This window comes from Poeciliopsis prolifica, unplaced genomic scaffold, assembly GCF_027474105.1.
Source record: "Poeciliopsis prolifica strain line A6 unplaced genomic scaffold, Auburn_PproV2 SCAFFOLD020, whole genome shotgun sequence".
NCBI lineage: Eukaryota > Metazoa > Chordata > Actinopteri > Cyprinodontiformes > Poeciliidae > Poeciliopsis > Poeciliopsis prolifica.
In genome coordinates this window covers 827,078-847,344 of record NW_026562395.1, presented here as the reverse complement: position 1 = coordinate 847,344, position 20,267 = coordinate 827,078, and the positions used below count along the sequence as shown (strand labels likewise).

The 20,267-nt window shown below is 38.5% G+C and overlaps 2 protein-coding genes across 13 annotated transcripts in view; one reads left to right on the top strand and one right to left on the bottom strand.

The window, feature by feature from the left end:
- Positions 1–14,603, bottom strand: part of LOC129369004 (clathrin coat assembly protein AP180-like) — a 30,427-nt gene extending 15,824 nt beyond the window's left edge. For 5 of the 12 annotated variants that reach the window (XM_055044241.1, XM_055044240.1, XM_055044242.1 and 2 more), the window contains exons 1-14: positions 14,086–14,601; positions 13,676–13,977; positions 6,232–6,374; positions 5,463–5,538; positions 4,051–4,153; positions 3,505–3,598; positions 3,309–3,420; positions 3,121–3,227; positions 2,993–3,034; positions 2,436–2,509; positions 1,337–1,349; positions 1,112–1,236; positions 415–488; positions 166–180 (exon numbers count right to left, since the gene is read on the bottom strand). In XM_055044241.1, coding sequence (XP_054900216.1) covers positions 166–180; positions 415–488; positions 1,112–1,236; positions 1,337–1,349; positions 2,436–2,509; positions 2,993–3,034; positions 3,121–3,227; positions 3,309–3,420; positions 3,505–3,598; positions 4,051–4,153; positions 5,463–5,538; positions 6,232–6,374; positions 13,676–13,805 — 1,108 coding nt within the window. In that variant the 5' untranslated portion in view covers positions 13,806–13,977; positions 14,086–14,601. Of the gene's footprint in view, positions 1–165; positions 181–414; positions 489–1,111; positions 1,237–1,336; positions 1,350–2,435; positions 2,510–2,992; positions 3,035–3,120; positions 3,228–3,308; positions 3,421–3,504; positions 3,599–4,050; positions 4,154–5,462; positions 5,539–6,231; positions 6,375–13,675; positions 13,978–14,085 lie in introns of all 12 variants that reach the window. The other 7 variants (XM_055044238.1, XM_055044245.1, XM_055044246.1 and 4 more) reach the window with 5 other exon arrangements.
- Positions 14,604–15,436: 833 nt separating this feature from the next.
- Positions 15,437–20,253, top strand: pgm3 (phosphoglucomutase 3). The gene is made up of 13 exons (XM_055044483.1): positions 15,437–15,506; positions 15,963–16,179; positions 16,253–16,437; positions 16,520–16,587; positions 16,673–16,806; positions 16,889–17,084; positions 17,935–18,092; positions 18,183–18,266; positions 18,346–18,444; positions 18,938–19,057; positions 19,144–19,266; positions 19,530–19,703; positions 19,805–20,253. Exons 2-13 carry the CDS (start codon positions 15,973–15,975, stop codon positions 19,892–19,894), a joined length of 1,638 nt encoding a protein of 545 aa, XP_054900458.1. The 5' UTR covers positions 15,437–15,506; positions 15,963–15,972; the 3' UTR covers positions 19,895–20,253.
- The last annotated feature ends 14 nt before the right edge of the window (positions 20,254–20,267 follow it).

The following is a 20,267-nucleotide window of genomic DNA, read 5'->3' as shown; positions in this document are numbered from 1 at the left end:
TTTAATATTAATTTTAAACTCAATCACTATTATTGAGTCAACGTCACTTTGACTCTATATATTAGTGCTTGCAAGGAATAAAAGTTGGTAACATCAAGATAGTCTACTTCTGCACTATCCTTGATAAGATATTGGAGGTTAAACACAGAGGGACGTGACACTCACCTGATCCAAGCAGGTCTGTGGAGCGCATCAGAGAAGAAAACATACATTTAATTAGACTGAATTTATTATGAAAGGTTTCTAATTTAGATTCCAAAATTATTTCTTGAAGCTAGCTCTCAAACATTTCTTTATCAGCGACTGCTGAGAAGCTGACCGTTTTGAAACACACAGATTACTTGTTTTAATTTATGTGATATGTCTCCAAATAGTAGCACATTCAGCCCAGTTTGACCAGATGGAACTTCTTACCTCCCCAAGATGTCGGTGCAGCTGATGGCGCTGTGGGACCAGTGGAGGCCAGAGGATCCAAGTCCAACAAAGAACTAAAGAATAGCACAAACATCAGGATCATTGGTTTATATTTGATCTTAGTTTTATTCTTTATTAAGACAACGTTATGTGACCTTCATTTAAACCTGGAGTGAACCAAGAAATAAAAATGTCACGTACAAATATGAGAGGGATTTTAGAAAAATCTGTAAGTAGAAAAGAGAAATGCTCATGAAACATTTCGTTTCGCTGATCACGTCTTTCTTTGAATCCCCTTCAAGTGAAAGTCCTGACATCAGATGAATGAGTTCTTGATCATTTGAAAAATAATTGATTTGAGTTTGGCCTTGTTATCAGCAATATTCCTCCCATGAAGCCTTTTTAATCCAAAGTGATGATGCTAACCATGGCTGACAAAGGACAACATGATTTCAGGCAACACATCTTCTGTTCTTCTGATATCAATCAGATTGACTATGATATCAGCTGCCCTTTTCCTGGAGCATCCATAAAATCATTAAACTATGAAGCATGCTATTTTGTTCATTACCTTTTTAACAACTGCGGTAAGCCGTCTAGGTTGTCTGTCCTAATCATGATCAGTAATAACATCGGCTGATGTCAAATAAAATTGACCTACAGGAGAGAAAATGAGAACGAATAGCAGTGAACTTACTCTTCAGCTGGCTCAGGAGCAGCGGCGGCGGCGGCTCCGTCCCCAGGAGGCGGCTGCAGCGTAGGAACGGCATTTGAAGATTTGGCTGGAGTCGATGTTGGAGACACGTTGTTTGTTGGAGACCCCTGAATAATATGTAGGGAAAGAAAAACCTTCAAGTTGGTGTGTCTGATTGAAACTGCAAAACAAAAAATGATGAAAGACTGATTTAAATGAATTTCTCACCTTTGTTGGAGACCTGAAAGTGAGAAAGAATGAGAAATAGTGAGTAGTTTGTTTAAACAAAAAAGTTCTGCTTGAAACAAACAGAGAGAGTGGGAGTTTTTTTTTTTCTGTCAGGAAATCAATAATACCGGTAATACCCAAAATGTGATTCTATGAAGAGTTTATTTCCAAAGTGAAAAGCTGAGTCTTAAATGCAACTTTAACAACAAAGTGTTATTTATTTTTCTCTTTTAGCCTAATTCACTTTGGAAAGGCATGCTCTTCACACATCGATTCACATTTCATATGATTCACATTACACCTCATACAATATATTTAAACATGTGTCTTCCTCAAGACACATGTCTCATGTAAACATGTGTGATCTTTCCTCAAAGATCGCACATATAGTCACAGCACCAGGACACACATTTCCACATGTGAAGTAAGTTGTGGGAATTTACCTATTAAAAATAAAAACTTAAAAGTAAAACAAACAAAAAAATCTATCTAATGTCAAATAATTTTCTAGAAAGCTTTTCAAACACTAAAAACTTTTTCTATAAAATACAGATTTTTATTTTTGTTAATACTTGGGGTTTCCTGGCTAAAGAATTTAAAAAAAATGCTCAAGTTGCAGCAGAGACTAATAAGACAATGTACAGCAACATAATTCACATGTGAACATAGACCTCTTTGGTGGGTTGAAAACAGTAAATGGAACTGTTAATAATAGTCTTTAAGGAACTGTTAAGCTTCAGACAAAACAACATGTGCTCACCCTTCACTGGTGTTCCCAAATCAACACAAAAGAGAACAAAAAAAGAACAGAAGTTAAAGGAAGCAAAAGAAATGTTACTTCTACTACACTTGTGTCAATTCCAGCTTCTTCAATCTGCACTCAACTAGCATTCCCAATCACTAAATTATATCCAAATCTCACTGTTCCTTCTGGGTTTTCAATCTTTATCTGCTTTAGTCAGTATTTGAAGAAAGGGAGTCCAGTTATAGCAGAGAAACAAAAACTAGGGGGAAGTTTCAAAGACATGAACCCCAATATCTTTGGATTTTGCACTTGATAAGTTCATCCAATCAAGAAGTTTGTTTAGCAATGCCTTACCCTTTCTTTCCACCTTTTATGTCCTCCAGACCGTTCATGTGTGTTTCCAGAGACTCCAGGATACTGCTGGGAGCCTGACAGAAGAAAACTGGAGTTACTGAAGGGTGTCCCTTTATAGTATAACTGCAGAGGAGCATCCACTGGTGTATGAAACACAAAGACGTTTCTGCAGAGACTCACTGCAATACATGCACTTATATGAACGTGTTAAACATTTGTGAAGTCAAATCAAATTAGGATCGGCATGCTGACACTTCATCCTGTAGTTAAACAGGCACTCAGCCAGGGCACCCTTTTGTTTCTGTGGTTACCGGGTCCTCAAGGGGTGTAAAGGGGCAGTCTTCATCATCTGAATCAGCTAGATCCACCACCACCCCTGGGTGGAGACACTAGTGGGGAGATACAGGGATGAGGCACAGGCGTCTGGTTGTGTTTGTGTGAGGGTGTAAATCAGGAATGGAGGGATTCACGTGCATAAGGTTCTTGATCGTCATCCTTCCAAGCAATAAAGCAATAAGTTACCCAAAAAGCATGACTTTTTATGAAAAATAACTCACATAGTTGATGTCAGGAATGTCATTTTTGTCCACTCCGACTGTCTGTGAAAGCAAAGAGATAATAAGATCCAAAAGCCCAAATTAATGTCAGTATGACAGTGATGATGTAGCGGATAGTTTGAACTCACCTCAGCCAACTTCATGAACTCCCCAATTTTCGTCACCCTGGTCAGGAACCTCTTATAAATCTCCAAGGCCTCCTTACAGTCACTTTTTTTCATCTTGAAGAACTTTTCTGGAACCAAAGGCAAGCGTCACAAATTCATTTAGAAATGTTCTCACTAAACAGTGTCTTCATTATTCATTCACTACTGACCTAACAGGTTGATGATTCCATCGTTATAGGATGCAAACAGCTTCACTAGATCTTTGAAGAGAAGCATGAAGGCAGCATTGATGATCCCATTGTTCAGCTCCTTCGGATGAACCTGAAACGAGGCGAGTCCAGATCAATAAAATGAACGCTTTATAGAGCTTACAGCAGGTTTGACGATCAAAATATAAATACACACGTCAAACTCCAAGAGTGTGTCGATCTGAGTCTGCAGGACAGGCATGCCTTTCAGCAACTTCTCGGTGGTCATGGTTCTCATCACACCCTCGGCACTGAGAAGATACGGCAAACATTGTTTAACATAAAGCAGAGTTGTGCTGGAAACTTTTAATAATAAGCACCACTTCAGTAAATAAAAAAACTTTCTGAGTACCACTATGCTCAAAGAAACGCCAAACAAGTAATACGTGCAACTTTTTATTTCTTTGTAAAGACACATAACAGAAAAAACACATTTTTATAACTTAGAATCTCACTTAGAATCTAAATTCCCAAGTTCCAAACTAAGCAAATAAACAGCAAGTTCCCCAAAGTCAGAATCCTAAGTGAGAGAGGTCTATCCCTTGCACCTACCTCAAAATCCAATATGGCTGCCCTATATTGAGCAACAGCCTAGTTAATAAAGTACTAGATGCTAAACTGAACCACTGTTGTTTTAACTGAAATGATTACAGAACTGGGCGATGTCATCTGTTGTGGAGTTTGAGGTTTTGCTTCAACATACCCTTTCTTCACCCTGGTGAAGTCAAAAGCCATTTGGCGGTAGGCAAAGGCTTTCTCGTTCAGGTATCGTGCATACCGCCTGATGAATGTAGACATGTCATAGCCTACACAGACATGCAAATGAGAAAGAACAGAAAAGGTTTTCCTGAGAAAATATCTTTTTTGATTCTTTGTAAAAAAATTGTGCGTCATTAACATTTCTGCTAAACAAATAGACATTCCTCATCCCAAAAGAATCCATCTTAAATATGACTTAGCTCAAAACCATGAAATTCTATTTCTTAGTTTTAAAAAATACAAACTTAAAAATCATAAGGCTTAGAAAAGAAGCTGGAAAAAATTTCACCATTTTGATTAAAAGGGTGTAAGATTTTATGATGACATAAATGTGTTTTCAATTGGACGTTTTTTTAAAATGTGATCAAGAAACAAGAAACGCGAGGTGAGCATTACCGCCACCAACTGGTAAGGAGTGTGTCTCGTTCCCCTGATCAACTCCTCTTGTGTTTATAATCACCAGTGCCTGTGTTCCTGTCAGATCCTTATCTTAGCTGTTGTATGTCGTGTTGTCGTCTTGTAAAGTTTTCCAGTTGCTATCAGTGTTTGAGTTCCTAGTTTTTGCTCACTTGAGATATTCATTAAATCATCAAACTCAGTTGCTGCCTCACCTCTCTGCGTTTAGTTCCACACCACAACTACCACAAATCATGACAAAGGGCCTATTTTATCATTTTGTTATTACAACAAATCAGAGGTTGTCCTTTCAATCTGCATGATTTCCAAACATTTCCATTTCACAATGGAAAAAAGAATGAATTGGTTGCCTTCCTTCTTCTGTGTCATGTGACCTGTGCTCATGAAGCTGTCTGTGTGGGTGAGAGTTGAAATACTAATTACTGTATTTTACAACACTTAGAGCAAATACTAAGTTATCATTAAATGTGTTTACAAATCAAATTACATGGAAAGCAAACGGGCCTTGCCCTCCAATAAAATTATTCACACGAAAACATTGTCAACAGGGAAATCTGTGAGCTGAAGAATAGTAGCTGCACGTGTGGAGACAGATCTTAAGAAAAAATGCAGCAATATGCATTTTGATTATTATCAAAAAATTGAAGTAGCTTTTTAAACCTGCTTAACCTCTTCTTGAAGTACAATACTGAGGACTGTTTTTGCAGAAACTCCAGTCAGGACAAACGACCAAATTGGCATTGTCGAGAAAATGTCCCAAATGAATAATAATCTCAGTTACACGCTTCTATTTAAATGTTTCGGCCTTATTTCAGATGCCCTCTTTTCGCTAACCTCAACAAAAATCTTTATATGGGAAAACTGACTGAAAAAATACTCAGCATTTTTTTAGAATACGGTTTATGTATGCTTTGTGGTTTTGAAGTTTATGGGTCTTACCATGAGAGCCAGTTTTGTCAATGAAATTACTGAGGTTGAACAAGGAGGTCCTGGAAGCCAAATACTGAATGAACCTCTGGAAAAGACAAACAGCAAAATACATGTCATATTACAATCAAGCATCCATAAATTCATTTCTTAAATGTTCACAAAACTTTACCTTTGCAATACTGTTTTTACATAACTCAAAAGCTATTTGTGGCATGAGATCCTGAACTATTAAAATGTCACATTATTTCTTGTGAAATTTGTACCATAAAGGTCTATTTTATTATTGTCACAGTGTGATTTCTCCTGTCGTTCTAAGTCTCGAATGTGGATGTAAATGTAGGCGTGGAAGCTTTAAGCTTGACACCATGTTGTATCCATGTCTGAGACACATTTTGAAGTAAAAAAGGAAACAGTTCATTCGTTTATCTGGAAATAGTTTGCCAGCTAAAAAAGAAATGGAGACGTGGGATACAGATTTGTAAGCATTTTGAAGATAATGCCCATTGGTGAGTTATTAATCTCTACTGTTGCTAAAGTCAGCATCTGCTTCAAAGCTTCCTATTGGTGCTATGACAGTCTGGCCTGCTATTCATTATCTGATAGTCTCTAGCTCAGTCGAACTAGAATTTGAAATCTATGGAGTCATGTTGGGTAAAATCCAAACATCTTCTGCTGTTTATGTTCTGCATCATCTCATCTCATTATCTGGCTGTAATACCAGTAATACCAGTGGCCCACATCCACAGCTCCAGATGTGCTCGAAATGACACCCACAAACCTCATTGCCATGGACGCATATGTGATGAGTGGTGACGAGAGCCTTGAAGACGACCACCCAGCTGGCGTTGGTGGATCGCTCAAACAGCGTGTCAGCCATCTGAGGGATGTTTACATTGGTGGTGTTGGTGGCCGACACTAGGTCTGCAATGACAATGATAAAAAGATTAGGGTTTTTTTTTTCTTAAAATACATAATAAAAAAGACAAACACAAGATTCCCATTTTCCGCCTCAGCTTTTTTCATGGCATTAAGCATGAGAGTACAGGTATGTGGCCTAAAACAAATGTCTGCACAACTTATTCTGTGATTAAAGCGCTTTAGTTAAACTTGAATTAATGTTCTTCACTGCAGAGCCTCTCTGGACACTCAAGAGCCTGGAGGAAGACCTGATGAGGTAGCATGTGGCCAGATTCTCACATGCAAACAGAAGCAAACACAATGACACTGAAGAGGGAAAAAAAATGCCGTGTCATGTCCTTTGCCTCTAGTTGTCACATCAGACTCTAGATCAAATAGAGAAGTAGCCAAAGTGAAGGGGCTGGATCACTGAATGAATACCTAATCACATACAAAATGTCGAGAAGCAACATAAAGTGTTGACATGTAACTGTAACATGGAACTGAAGAGTAAAATTTTACATGAAATTATTCAATTATATTTGGTTAGGTAGCATTGATCATTTCATGTTTGTTTTTTTCAGAAATGTATTTATTTTAGTTCATCATTGTATTTTATTTGAATTATAACAGGTCTAAGTAATTAAGTAATGCATATTACATTCCTGGTACACATTGTGAACTGTTTCTGTTTGTGTCTGGTGACGTGGGGGTGAGGTTCAAAACATTCCCTGCAGAATCAGTGATTAGTAATAATCTGTTTACATCCAACCCTTGATACCCAGCCCCCCTTCCTCTACAACCTGCAGGCACATATTGAGCCCAAACAGCTTCAATGCTCTAACTCCTCTTAGCCCATTTCTCACACTTGTTGCCTAGCTATGTTTTTTTTTTTTCTCTGCCATACAGGCCCTGTTGTCCTTCACTTATAACCTTGGAGTATTTTTATTCTGGCATACCTTTGAGTGCAGGGTGTTCAAGTATTTCAGCCCTAATAAGTGAAACAACCTTCCTCTCCTTCCATTAGTGGTGACGTCTGTCAATATCTGCAGATTTGCTCTGTCTGAGTATGCGTAGTGTTAGCTTGCCTTTTTAGAGATCAATAAAAGAAGAAGTACATTAACAATATCTAGCTTATCTAAAATGTGTTATTTCAGATAAGCTTCTGTTTTTATTTGTCTGTTTGATTTTTTTTTCTGAATGAAACTGTCTGCTGTGTATAATCTGAAACCTCACCGTAACATGTGGCAAAACAAAAATAAAGTATTATTTACAGCACCTACCTTCAAAAGTGTCAATGGATAGTAAAATATCAGTGTGTAACATATTGAAGGAACATTGCATGATCCAAATAGACTTGATTTCATCTTCAATATTCAGACCAGAATTTCCCACAAACAACAAGAAAATCTGGATTCTTCCTTCTTTACATCATGTTCAGTTTGCTGGTGGTGTTGTGGTCTGGGAGAAATGTTCTTGCTACACAGTATGGCCTTTAGTCCCAACTCTATTTTTGCTGATTCTGCACTTAAGACTGCAGAGTATTGAAGCTGGCAGCCTTGATTATTATATATCTTGATTATTTATGAGTGTTCATGCTGTTCTCTGCCACCATTCTGTGGTCACTTTTGCCATAGAGATACTGCCAAACATCAGACAGTCCTCTCTCTTCTGCATTATTTCTCCATTCATCATCTGATTCAGCTTCACTGAGGTCTTGGTTGGCAGCTCAGTGGCTCTCAAGGGGGATTTACCGGAGATGCAGACGAGGTGAACAGATGGCCTCCTCATAAAGCTTCAGCAAAAGAGTTCTTCCCTCACTCTTTTCTTCAATATACCTGGCTAATGTCTGCTCCCTGGCTGACAAGTAGGATGAGTTCTGCTTCTTTCTGAACTCTAAAAACTCGGACTTTCAAAACTTGGTGCAGTGTGCGCTCCTCAGGCTGCATACTACAGAATCAGATGCAGGACTTTCAGCTGTCTTGAAAAATTGGTTGGAGTGCTTTTTAAGCTTCAGCCACTGAGCTCAGCCAACTTTCTAAAATAGTCACTTCCTTCATGAGAACTTGTAATAAGATGTATATTTAGTAAATTATTTTGTAGTTATGTGCTGCATCGAGGAGGCCAGATTTGTGACAACATCATCCGGGTTAAATTTGAAGTAATTTTTTTATTTTTAAATCATGTAAATTATGGTTTCTGGGCATCATGAAACAATAAAACTGTGGTCCTTAAAAGAAAATCTTACTCTTAAGTCCACTTCAGAACTGCTATACTGATTTTAAATTTGTTAGCTATAGAGTCAGCCCCCTCCACTAACTTTGAAGGGTGAGGGTGAAAACTAAAATCATAATCTCCACCAGCACATGTTCAGCATGACAATCATTTCAGCATGAAATGGACCAAACAATACAAGAAGAAGGGATCAAAATCAAACGAAATGTGAATATTTGATGAGGCTTTCTTTTGATGCTCACTGATCTTCTTCTGATCTTTGGGGAACTAATTAGACTCCAATACCTCAGAACACTTTGACCAGATGGCAATGCTTCTAATCAAACATGATATTTCATGTTGGGATGCAGACAGCAGCAGCAATGTTAGATCTTTTTTTTTGCAATGTTTCTCTACCAAAACTATTGCATTCCTCAGTAATTCCCTGTTTTTCACATCTGATCAGTCACATCCTTCAGTGTTTGATTTCTGTCTTTATCCTCTAATATTTTAGTTTTTTCCTAATATACACTACCAGACATGGTCTACATTGGTGAAATGTTATGTAACATTACATTGTCACTAACATGGTAAAAGTCTAGTATATTTACAAGCACTGTGAATCCAGCATCACACACCCATTTTATGTGAAATGCAACTCCTGCTCACTGTGACAGATATGAATCTGCTTTCATATCCGCTAACAGGTGAGAAACGTGTTGCCTGATGGGCAATATCACACACTAATCCATGCTCGCTGTTGTAGTGTCATCACCTGCAGCAAACACACACTGGCACAAAACCGGTGTGTGTGCGTGTGTGTGTGTGTGTGTGGTGTGTGTGTGTGTGTGTGTGTATGTGTGTGTATACACATGCGTAATGAGGATTGGCAGAGCTATATAAAGGCTCTTACGGTAATCCACAGCCCACTGAAGGGTTCTAAGAATGAACTGTGAAGCCTCATGCGGGGAAAGTGTGTCCGTGTCTGAGACTGGCTGCGATAATTTTGCGATATGTTACACAACAAAGTTGTAGCCAGAAAGTTTCCAAAAATAAATAACTCCTAATGTTGATGCTGAGCTGGTCCAAGGTTTAAACAAACTGCAGCTGCTTAGCTTCTTCAAACCATCAGGCGGAGCCAAGAGCAGCAGGACTGTCAAAGACATTATGTTTACAAATGTAAATTCTTTAGGTGTGATAATCAGGTATCAGGTTATTTTTGTAGCTATGCAAAACAAAACTTTTCATTCTTGATATTCAAAATTGTCCACCTACTAAACTGTGGATAAAAGGGCTAAAAACTAAAAACTATCTGAAAATGAAATAAAATAACAGATTTTCTCTGAAATAATCTAGGTAATATTTTGAAAGAGACAAATGGAAATCAATTCAAATTGAAAATGTATTCAATAATTTCACCTTAAACCCAGTCATCATAAACCTATAATGATAACTAGTCTTCAACAGTATTCTTGCAAAGACTCACTAAAGAATTTATAAGCAGTTTGTCATTTATAACAAAATGCGCTATTAACATTTTATGAAGCAAATTTGATCAAATCAGCATTTGCTTGTAAAGTTAGTTAATGCAAATAATGGTGACGCTATTATTATCCAGCAATTGTAGAATATAATAAAGTTTATGTTTTAGATGTGGAATAAATAAACTTTTGAAGATGGATGATATAAAAGGAATACTAGTTGAATCATGGTTGACAGTCTCTTCCACACATGTTCTGTTAAAGTTTTGTCATCTGCTGGACTAGAGCTGTTAAGTTTAACCTTCAGGACAAGAGAATTTATTTCCATTCCAGATGAAAATGCCTGGAGAAGAAGCCACTGTAGGTAAGATTTTAACTGCTTAAAGCCTTTAACAGCACCGCACTGAAAAAAAAACTTTAGAATTACATTAGTAGCTTCACACATGTAAACAATTTCTTCAAATGAGATCACAAATTAAAAAGGATTTCAACAGTTTGTGAATCTATGTAGGAAATACACTTCAGATGAAAGTTTCTACATAAAAACCTGTTATTGTGTTAATAAAAATTTAATTAAGTTAAATCTTACTACTAAATGCGTCACATGTTAAGCATTTTTAAATTTCATTGTTTGGTTTCTTCAACAGATTTAATGGCACGTTTATCAAGCATATGAAACGGCAAATAAAAAGTCAACTGAGTCTAACATGACAGCTGGGGGTTTGGATTAAATGTTTTTCACAAGAATTTATTTTGTCTTTTCGCCGCAGCTAATCCCAGGAAAACACTCGGCTCTGGACAAACTTTCGACGAGCTAAATGTCATGTAACGTTATTACTTCACATTGATTTCCATTCAGCATTTAAACTGTTAACAGTCCAACATTAGTCTCCTTTAAACAAAGCAAGTGGGCTGACATTAAATGCATTATGTCATATTTACTGGTCAATTTAGACTATTACGTGTGCACCACGACTTTGGATGAAGTCAAATTTGTTGACATTAGTGCTGAATGAAGAGTTTTATGTTTTTAGACTAATTTCCATTTCTGGAATTTATAAAAAAAAATAGAAACCCTCTTTTACACAGACCCAATACCTTGGTGTGACAAAATAGATGATTTGTGAAATTCAGTGCCGTGTCTCTCACATCGTAATATAGCTTTGTAATGAAGTCATTGTTTAAAACATTGCAAAGAGATTTGATTTTCTTTCAACAAAATCCTGTAGCTCTTCGGCTCCCATGATATCTTTAAACCACAGACCTGAATGTACCTGTCCAATGTGAAACTCCTCAATCACTCTGCTACTTTGGTTATTATATTTTTGTGATGTTAAAATAATTTGTTTTCTGTGCTACAAATCTGAATAATCAGTAATACTTACATTAAAGCAGATTTGCGTGTGTGTGTGTGTGTGTGTGTGTGTGTGTGTGTATCAAAGCCCAGTACCATCTGTGAGAGAGATTTCTGCCTTTGTCATCATCATGACACACCCTGAAACTCTCAATCAGTTGCCATGGCAGCCACAGTCTCTGCCATGTCCACTCCAAGGGATGTAGAGCATGTCAGAAGCAATGACTGCATTCTGCACTGGAAATAGAGATCTATGAATGAGGATCAGCTAAAGTGGTTTGAATCTGTATGAGTTATTTCAATGCAGTTTTCTGCTTCTTTGAAGCTCCCCTTTGTTCCCACAGGACCCTTTTTTTCTGTGCTTTGAGATAAGTGTGTTAACCCTGGCCAAAAAATTGCACTGAAGAGCACAGTGACCTACATTCAAGATTGCTCAGTTGCACAAAAATAGATTTAAAATACACTAAATGCTTGAAAATACAACAGGAAACATAAGATTTGTGCTTTGGATGGAGTTGAATCAGACATCATATGCAAGAGATGGAGAGTGAAACAGATGCGTAACACACAGTAAACTGCTAAAATGACAAAGTCTGCACTGGAGAACAGCAACAGAGGGAGATGAAAATGTAAGCGCACACACAGTGACAGAACAAGGAAGGAGGAAGCGCTGGTCTCTGGTGCCTTCGAGCTTTGGCCTCACCACCTTTGGCTCCGTAAATAATGCAGAGCAGTCATTGGCTCATTATTAAATTATTCAGCAGGAGAGCACATCAGAAGATATAAGGCCCCAGAATGAGGTGAAAAACCAGGGGCTGCAGACAAGGTGCAGAGAAAAATGTAGAGGGACACGAAGCGAAGAAGATCATAAGTCATCTGTTCTTAGTGCCACGATGAGTCATGGTGGCTGATGATAACTTGTCTAAAGATGGTCCCTGTTCTCAAACCTATATGTCTCAATAAAACAGTGATTGTGATTTTTTTTTTCATTAATTGTCAGCTATATTTCTGTATTGACCAAACTAGCAGATGAATTGTTTGGCCAGCCTCTAACCAGAAGTAGCTGATTGCTGGTATTGTGGTGGACCAAGTTTTTAATTGTTGGTTTCTGAACAGCTAAAATCCGAGTGTCCTATGTTGTGTGGCACATTGAATCATACAGCATTTCCCTGCCCTAGTCAGCTGACTAAATGATTCTGCTACTCTTTCCCCAGAGAAAAATACATTTAGCTATTTGGAAACAGGTTGAGAAAGCCATGATGCAGAAACAAAAGGAGCACCACCAATAACTTTGATTAGATAAACTAAAAACAAGCTAGAGATAAACAAGCTAGAAGCAGATTGTTAGCTGTGCAACCGACTGAAGGTTTGGCCAGCTGATGTAGCTCGATCACCATAGTATAAAATAAAAAAAAATAAAAAAGTATGGCCTTCAGATTGTTTTTAGTTCGTGTGATCATTCACTCACACAGAAAATATAAAGATGTATTTAAAGAACATATTGCAATAGTGTTTGAAAGAACACAACATGTAGAAAAGCATTGATATTTGCTGGTGTTGCTGACAAACCTTGGCCCAGTCACTGTTGATAAGGAAAACCCTCTGTGTTTTTATCTTAGATCTGGGACATGGTTAAACTGGGTCGAGTGTCATTCCCAGATCCAAGTTCTAACTTCAGAGGTAAATGGAGCACAGCATGAGCGTCTACCGATACTTGTTCCTGCTTCACTGTCGTCTGCTTCAGTGTATCATGGGAGTCTTGCAATTTCTTCCACTTCTTTTTCTCTTATTTTAGCAATACGGATAATTGTTACTTTTCTGCTTGTAAGAAAACCTGTTAATTTATGGAACAAAAAAAAAAAAAAAAGAAAATGCTGATTTCTTCTCTGAGTATTATGATACTGTGCTATAAGTCTGTTTTAAAAGTGTGAAGTGCTTTGAATTATTGCAATCCCCCCCCCAAAAAAAACAAAAAAACACACACACACAAAAAATGAATTTCATTGAACTTGTCAGTCCGTCTTAAAATAGAGCCTGCTCCAACCACATTAGATCTCGGATGTCCATCATTCTCACTTCAGATAGGAACAAAGGGTCACCAAAGGGGTCATTGCCATAGCTACATAATTTTCATATGAAGGAACCAGAAAAGAACTGTTCATATTGGCGGTGATGGCATGTGGTCTGGGACTTTCAGCCTATATTGGCTGAAAGGAAATGTGAGAAACATAAAAGTGGGGCTTGAGAGAGAGAGAGAAAAAAAGGACTGCACTTACATTCCAGGTGCTTCTTCTTGGGCGCCATCACTTCGTGAGTGGTGGCTTTGCAGACAGCCCGGGCCATATCCGATCCCGTTAGCTGGTACTGCGCAGCGGCAATGCGATCCGTGAGCGTCTGCCCCGACATTTTCCCTCTCCGCTCTGGCAACCACCGCAGAAACTAATTTCTCCCCCGAGGGATGGCGTGGAGTAAAAAATAAAAAATAATAAAAAAAATGTGGGCAATTTAACCAATCTTCACCGGTTTTCCACTTCTGCTCTCCGCGGTGGGATCCAGTGCTTTCCAGGCCTTTGACCTTCTGTGTGGGCGGAAAAGAAACACACACACACACAAATAAAACGAGATCAAACAGCAGATGATCTACGTCTTTGCGTTGAAAAAACGTGCGCTATGACATTAGACTCACACAAGGTTGTGTATTTCCCCACAGCTCGTCCCCCGTTTTGAGGTTCGACCGCTCGGTTCAGCACCTTGGACAGCTAAAGCCACTCGGTTATGTAACGCTCAACCGGGACTGAAAGCTCGTTTCTCAGCCTGCAGCAGTTATTTTAAAAAAATCGAATAAAAAAAATAGAGCTGCAGGAAGCGAGGCCTCTCGGGTCGTGCAAAAAAACCTCCCCACCAAAAAAACACACATCCGAGTTTGTAAAAATGCAAAACGCAAATCAGCGCCCCATGAGTCGCAGTTCCTCCCGCATCGATGCATCAGGATAGAAGCTCTTTCATATCGGGCGTAGAGACCCGCACTGCCTGTCGATCTGCTCGGAAGCCTCCGCCTGCGGTGCTCCTCACACCGATAGGAAATATGCGCACAGCTCCCGGTGGTGTCGCTAACGCTGCGCAGCGCAAGATGCCACGAACAGGAAAAGGGCGAAGAGGAGTTTCCTCTTTTCCCTTGCCTCCCTCCCTCGTCTCGTTTGTTTGTTTAATCGGCCGGTCTACCTCTCCATCAAGTCGCTCCTCCCTCAGCGAGATCCTTGACGCGTTTTCGCATCACGTATATATTTTAAAACCACAAGTTCTTCACATAAATGAAGCGCAAACCTCGCTACAAAAATTCTAATGAATATCCCAGTGAAAATTTTGCAAAGCAAAGGTATAGCATAGTGTGAATATATTTTTTTTAATCTATTATGGCTAGACGAGTTAGGTTTGCCAAAATCTTTTGGCAAGATTTTTTCTTCTTCTTTATTTTACTTTATTAGGTTAGAATCAAAGTTTCATAACATAAAAAGTAACGTTTGATTATTCTATGTTTGTATCTAAATTGAAATTTAACAAAAAGAGTGAATTCATTGGAAATTGGTAATGAAAACAGTTTGTAAAAAAACTATTTACAATCTATCTATCTATCTATCTATCTATCTATCTATCTATCTATCTATCTATCTATCTATCTATCTATCTATCTATCTATCTATCTATCTATCTATCTATCTCTCTTTCTATCTATCTATCTATCTATCTATCTATCTATCTATCTATCTATCTATCTATCTATCTATCTATCTATCTATCTATCTATCTATCTATCTATCTATCTATCTATCTATCTATCTATCTATCTCTGTCTGTCTGTCTGTCTGTCTGTCTGTCTGTCTGTCTGTCTGTCTGTCTGTCTGTCTGTCGAGCTATTGTCGAGCTATTCCACTTGCCCTGAACAATATGGCTGCCTTCTAAGCGGAAGCGCTGAAGGCGGGATTTCCGCAGGTGAACCCTGAATTGCGGCCACGTTGTCACGCTGAGAAGGCGGAGCCAGAGGAACCAGGAAGTTTTCCATTGACTACTACACGGTTGTAATGCAGCTCTGAAGACCACAGACAGCGAGTAAGTGAATAAATAACAACTTACTGCGGCAATGTTGATTCCGCTCTTGGAACTGTATTTGTTTTAACTTACGTTTAGAGTTTATGTGGAAACATGACGTTAGTTTGCGAGCGAGAAGCTCCAAATGCAGCATCAGGGTGTGTATATACTTTGCCCTGTCATATAGCTTGAAGGGAGAAGTCACTCTGCTGCTTTCAGGGGCTGATTTAAGTCATTTTTCCCCTCTCAGTATGCTACAATCTTTACTTACAATATTTAATTTGTTAAATTCCATTTTCATCTCAAAATACTAGTTTTTTTTTTAATTGTGAATTAATATTTTATTCATTATTCCCTTTAAAATCTGTTTCCGCTCTGTAAGTGGTCTGGTAATTTAGTTTTAGTTTCATTAGACACATCCAAATTAAAAAGTTTTCTCTGTAAGTTACTAAACTAACTTCTTTAATCTGTTTACAGCTTTTAAGAGATGGCCCATTTTGAAGAAGTCAGCAAGCAGTCTGATCTGCACCCTAAACCAGCAGGGTTGGTTTTGCAGTATGGCACAGCTGGCTTTAGAACCAATGCCAACAAGTTGGACCACATCATGTTCAGGATGGGTTTGCTGGCCACACTCCGCTCCAAGAAGACCAAAGCCACCATTGGAGTCATGGTGACGGCATCGCACAACCCAGAGGTCAGCCATTGAATCATTAGGAGTTCTTAATGTTCTTCTTTACACCACCTTTACAGTTGCGTTGTGTTTGTAGGAGGACAATGGTGTGAAGCTTATCGACCCGATGGGAGAGATGTTGACGTCGTCATGGGAAGACTATGCCACCCAGCTGGCCAACACAGAGCAGGACGAGTTACTCACGACTCTGAAGGATATCATAGAGAAGGAGGCCATCAATATGAGCCAGGAAGCCAACGTATTCGTGGGAAAAGATACCAGGTAAATCACAAAGGCTATAGATGGAAAAAATTTAATCAATCCAGCACATTCACATCTATGCGAATGTTTTTTCTGACTGTAGGAGCAGCAGTGCTAGCCTTTCCCAGGCCGTGCTGAATGGAGTCAAAGCCTTCGGTGGTCACAGCAAAGGTATCAGTCAGATAATCTGTTTCTGCTGTTTTTACGTCTTCTTTCTGTTTGTTTGCCTTCTCACGCTGTCTGTCTGTCCTGTCAGATTACGGTTTGGTGACCACCCCGCAGCTGCATTACATGGTTTGCTGTCAGAACACGCATGGGAAGTACGGAGAGGCAACAGTGGAGGGATACTACCGCAAACTCAGCCAAGCTTTCTCTCAACTCGCCAAGGATGTAAGGATTTTAGGCGTGTTCTGGGTGCGTTTCCCACTTTCGATGTCGTTTGTATAACATTTTTATTTTCATTTTCTGCCAGGCCTCTAATCGTACCGATGACCAGAAGCACCTTAGAGTTGATGGCGCTAATGGCATTGGGGCCTTAAAGGTACGAGAGGTGGAGAGTCACCTGAAAAAACACATGCAGCTTTCCGTCTATAATGATGGCAGCACAGGAAAGCTGAACCACCAATGCGGAGCCGACTTTGTCAAAGTGCAGCAGAAACTTCCAACAGGTAAAGCCTCAGAATACACACCCTAAAGCAACAGCTAATCTGCACCTTTTCGTTGCTCTCTGCACACATATTAAACCTCTTGAACGTTTGCACATTTTATCATCAACAACCATTAACTTAAATGTATTTTTTCTAGATTATAGACCTACAAAGATAAAACACATAATTGTGTTGTGAAATGTAAACCATTAAGGATTCTCAAAACATTTTAAGATAAAAAATGTAGGTATCCCTCATTACTCTGAGGCCACTAAATAAATTCTTATGTAACCAGTTCAAATTGTGATGAACTTTATTATACCAAAAGACCAATCTGTTTGTAGCCAACAGATTAATCAATGTAAAAAATAAAATTGAAATATCATCGACACCAGTACAAACATAGTCTTCCACAGTTTTTATTGGTCATTGTTTGTCTTCAGAGACCACTTCATTAGTAAGCAGAGTGTAGATTAGTTTCTATAAATATGGTAACCAATAGTTGGGCACCACACAAATCTGGCTCTTATGAAAGAGTGTCAGAAAGAAAAGTATTTTTGAAACAACTGGACATGAAGTTCTGTTTATATTGGGATTAAAACAAAGATGTAAAAGACAATCCTCTGGTCAGGTGGGACCAAAAATGTACGTTTAGGCCTGTTGAAACATACTGACATTTCACATTGTCCTTAGCAACCTGTTATATTAAACTAAATTATAGTGTAGTGGTGAATCCAAAAATTTAGAGACACTCCACATACACAGTCAGCTACTTTGTGTGGGTCAGTCATGTACAATTGCAAAAACGCATAAGGGCTTATTTTTATGAGGCACGTGTAACCGCAACACAACAAATACCACATTTTTTTAGGCATCAAGATCAACCCTGGAGATCGTTGCTGCTCCTTCGATGGCGATGCTGACCGTATAGTTTATTATTACACCGACTCTCAGGGTGACTTCCACCTCCTTGATGGAGACAAGATAGCTACTCTCATCAGCACCTTTCTGAAAGAGCTCCTTAATGAGGTCTGTTCTCAAAATTGTTTGTGTAAATAAACAAAACAACAACAACAAGAAAGTCAAATTCTTTCTAAATGCCTCCTCACACACACACAGGCTGGTCTTGATCTGAAGATAGCAGTGGTGCAAACTGCTTATGCAAATGGCAGCTCAACTCACTACCTGGAGAACACCATGAAGGTGACAAAATTACTTTATTCACAAAGTATTCAAAGAATTCACACAGAAAGTTTAGATTTTTTTTTTAAATAACATTTAGGTAATCGTAAAGTGTACTAAGACTGGAGTGAAGCATCTACATCACGCTGCTCAAGAATTTGATATTGGTGTCTACTTTGAGGCAAACGGCCACGGGACAGTAAGTAGAAACACACAGTCAAAGATTAAACTATTTTTCTTTCTGAAGACCCTGCATTTACAGTCTTGTTAGAAAGAATGTGTCCTTTATGAATTCATTTTATGTTGTCAGAATTTTATTTTTTAAAGTAGTTGGTATCTTGTGTATAAAGCAAATGTCCTGGTCAAGATTGGCTAGACAGCTGCTATTGCATTGGTTTTGGATGGATGCTTTTTAAAATTTGTTTTTAATTACACCCTGTCACTTTTGAATGAAAATATCACTTACTTTTTTTTTTTAACTTATTAGTACTCTTATTATTAAAAAAAATATATTTAATTGTATTATTTCTCTTTTCCTTTTCATCAACTTATTTTGTTATTGTTGTTGTGCAGCAGTTTTAAACCTGTTTTTAAAGTGCTATATATATTCATTTGACACACCGTTTCTCACAGAACTTTACAATGTATTTTCTTCTGTGTTTGGACCTGAAACCTGTTTCTGTTGTGATCAGGTGTTGTTCAGTGATGGAGCTGAAGAGAAGATCCAGCAACTCGCCAATGACACCAACATCAATGATGAGAGGAAGAAAGCTGCTTTCCTGCTGCAGAATACCATCAACATCATCAACCAGGTATATATACACCACTATACTGAACTGTGCTCAAAAAGTACAGCAAAGACAGAGGATGTCATTTGTAATGCAAGTGTTTTCTTTAGACTGTTGGAGATGCCATTTCTGACATGCTGCTGATTGAAGCCATACTGGCCATTAAAGGGATGACTGTTCAGCAGTGGGACGCCATCTACAGTGACCTGCCAAACAGGCAGCTTAAAGTTAAGGTACACAAACAGAGCATCATGTACTGTCATTATTCAGTGCCTTAATTATTCTCCTTAAACATTTTCAGTTTGACTCACACGTATGGCAGCCTGTAATGTATTTCATGTGGGTTTATTGTGGTAGATTAGCGTAAAGTAGCATATAAATGTGCTACAGTAAAGTGATCATCTAAAAGTTGATCACTTTTTCTCACTTATAACTATCAATCATCCTGTGTTTTACTCTTTTTATTTTATTTTTTTGCATTTTTATTTTCTCTGAGGTCTCCGACCGCAGAGTGATAGACACCACTGATGCAGAGAGACGCGCCGTGACCCCAGCAGGGCTGCAGGAGGCCATCGACGACTTGGTGAAGAAGTATCAAAAGGCCCGCTCCTTTGTGAGGCCCTCTGGCACCGAGGACGTGGTGAGAGTTTATGCAGAAGCAGACACCCAGGTTAGCATCGCCCTCTTATGTATGTTTTTTTTTTTTTTTCTTCGTCTCATTGCGGAGAATTGGAGCATTCTGAATAATCTGGTGATGTTTTTCTGCTTTAGGAGAGCGCAGACGCCCTGGCTCATGAAGTCAGCCTTGCAGTATATGGCCTGGCAGGGGGAGTCGGCGATGAACCCAAACCTTTGCATTAGAGGCAAATTCGCACACTGCCGCAAAATCAACATTTTGAAGAAAATCCCGGTTGATTACCATTTTCTAAATCAGATAAATATATCTCTTTCCCAGGGTGGTGCTATTATGTCGAACTGTTTAACTGCACTTTCTACTCTTTCTTCGTAACTGCTAAAAAAAATATGCACAACATGGAAAGTATCACATACTGAGGTCGATTTTTGTGTGATATCAAGGGTTGCACTACATTGTATATATGAACATCATGGTTAACCAATCAATTTTTTCAACTTATTTGAGGCTTAAACATGTTTGAATCAGGTGTCAAAACAAATAGAAAGTTTACATGTCACTTGAAATTCCACAATTTTTCATAATAAATTAGAAATAATA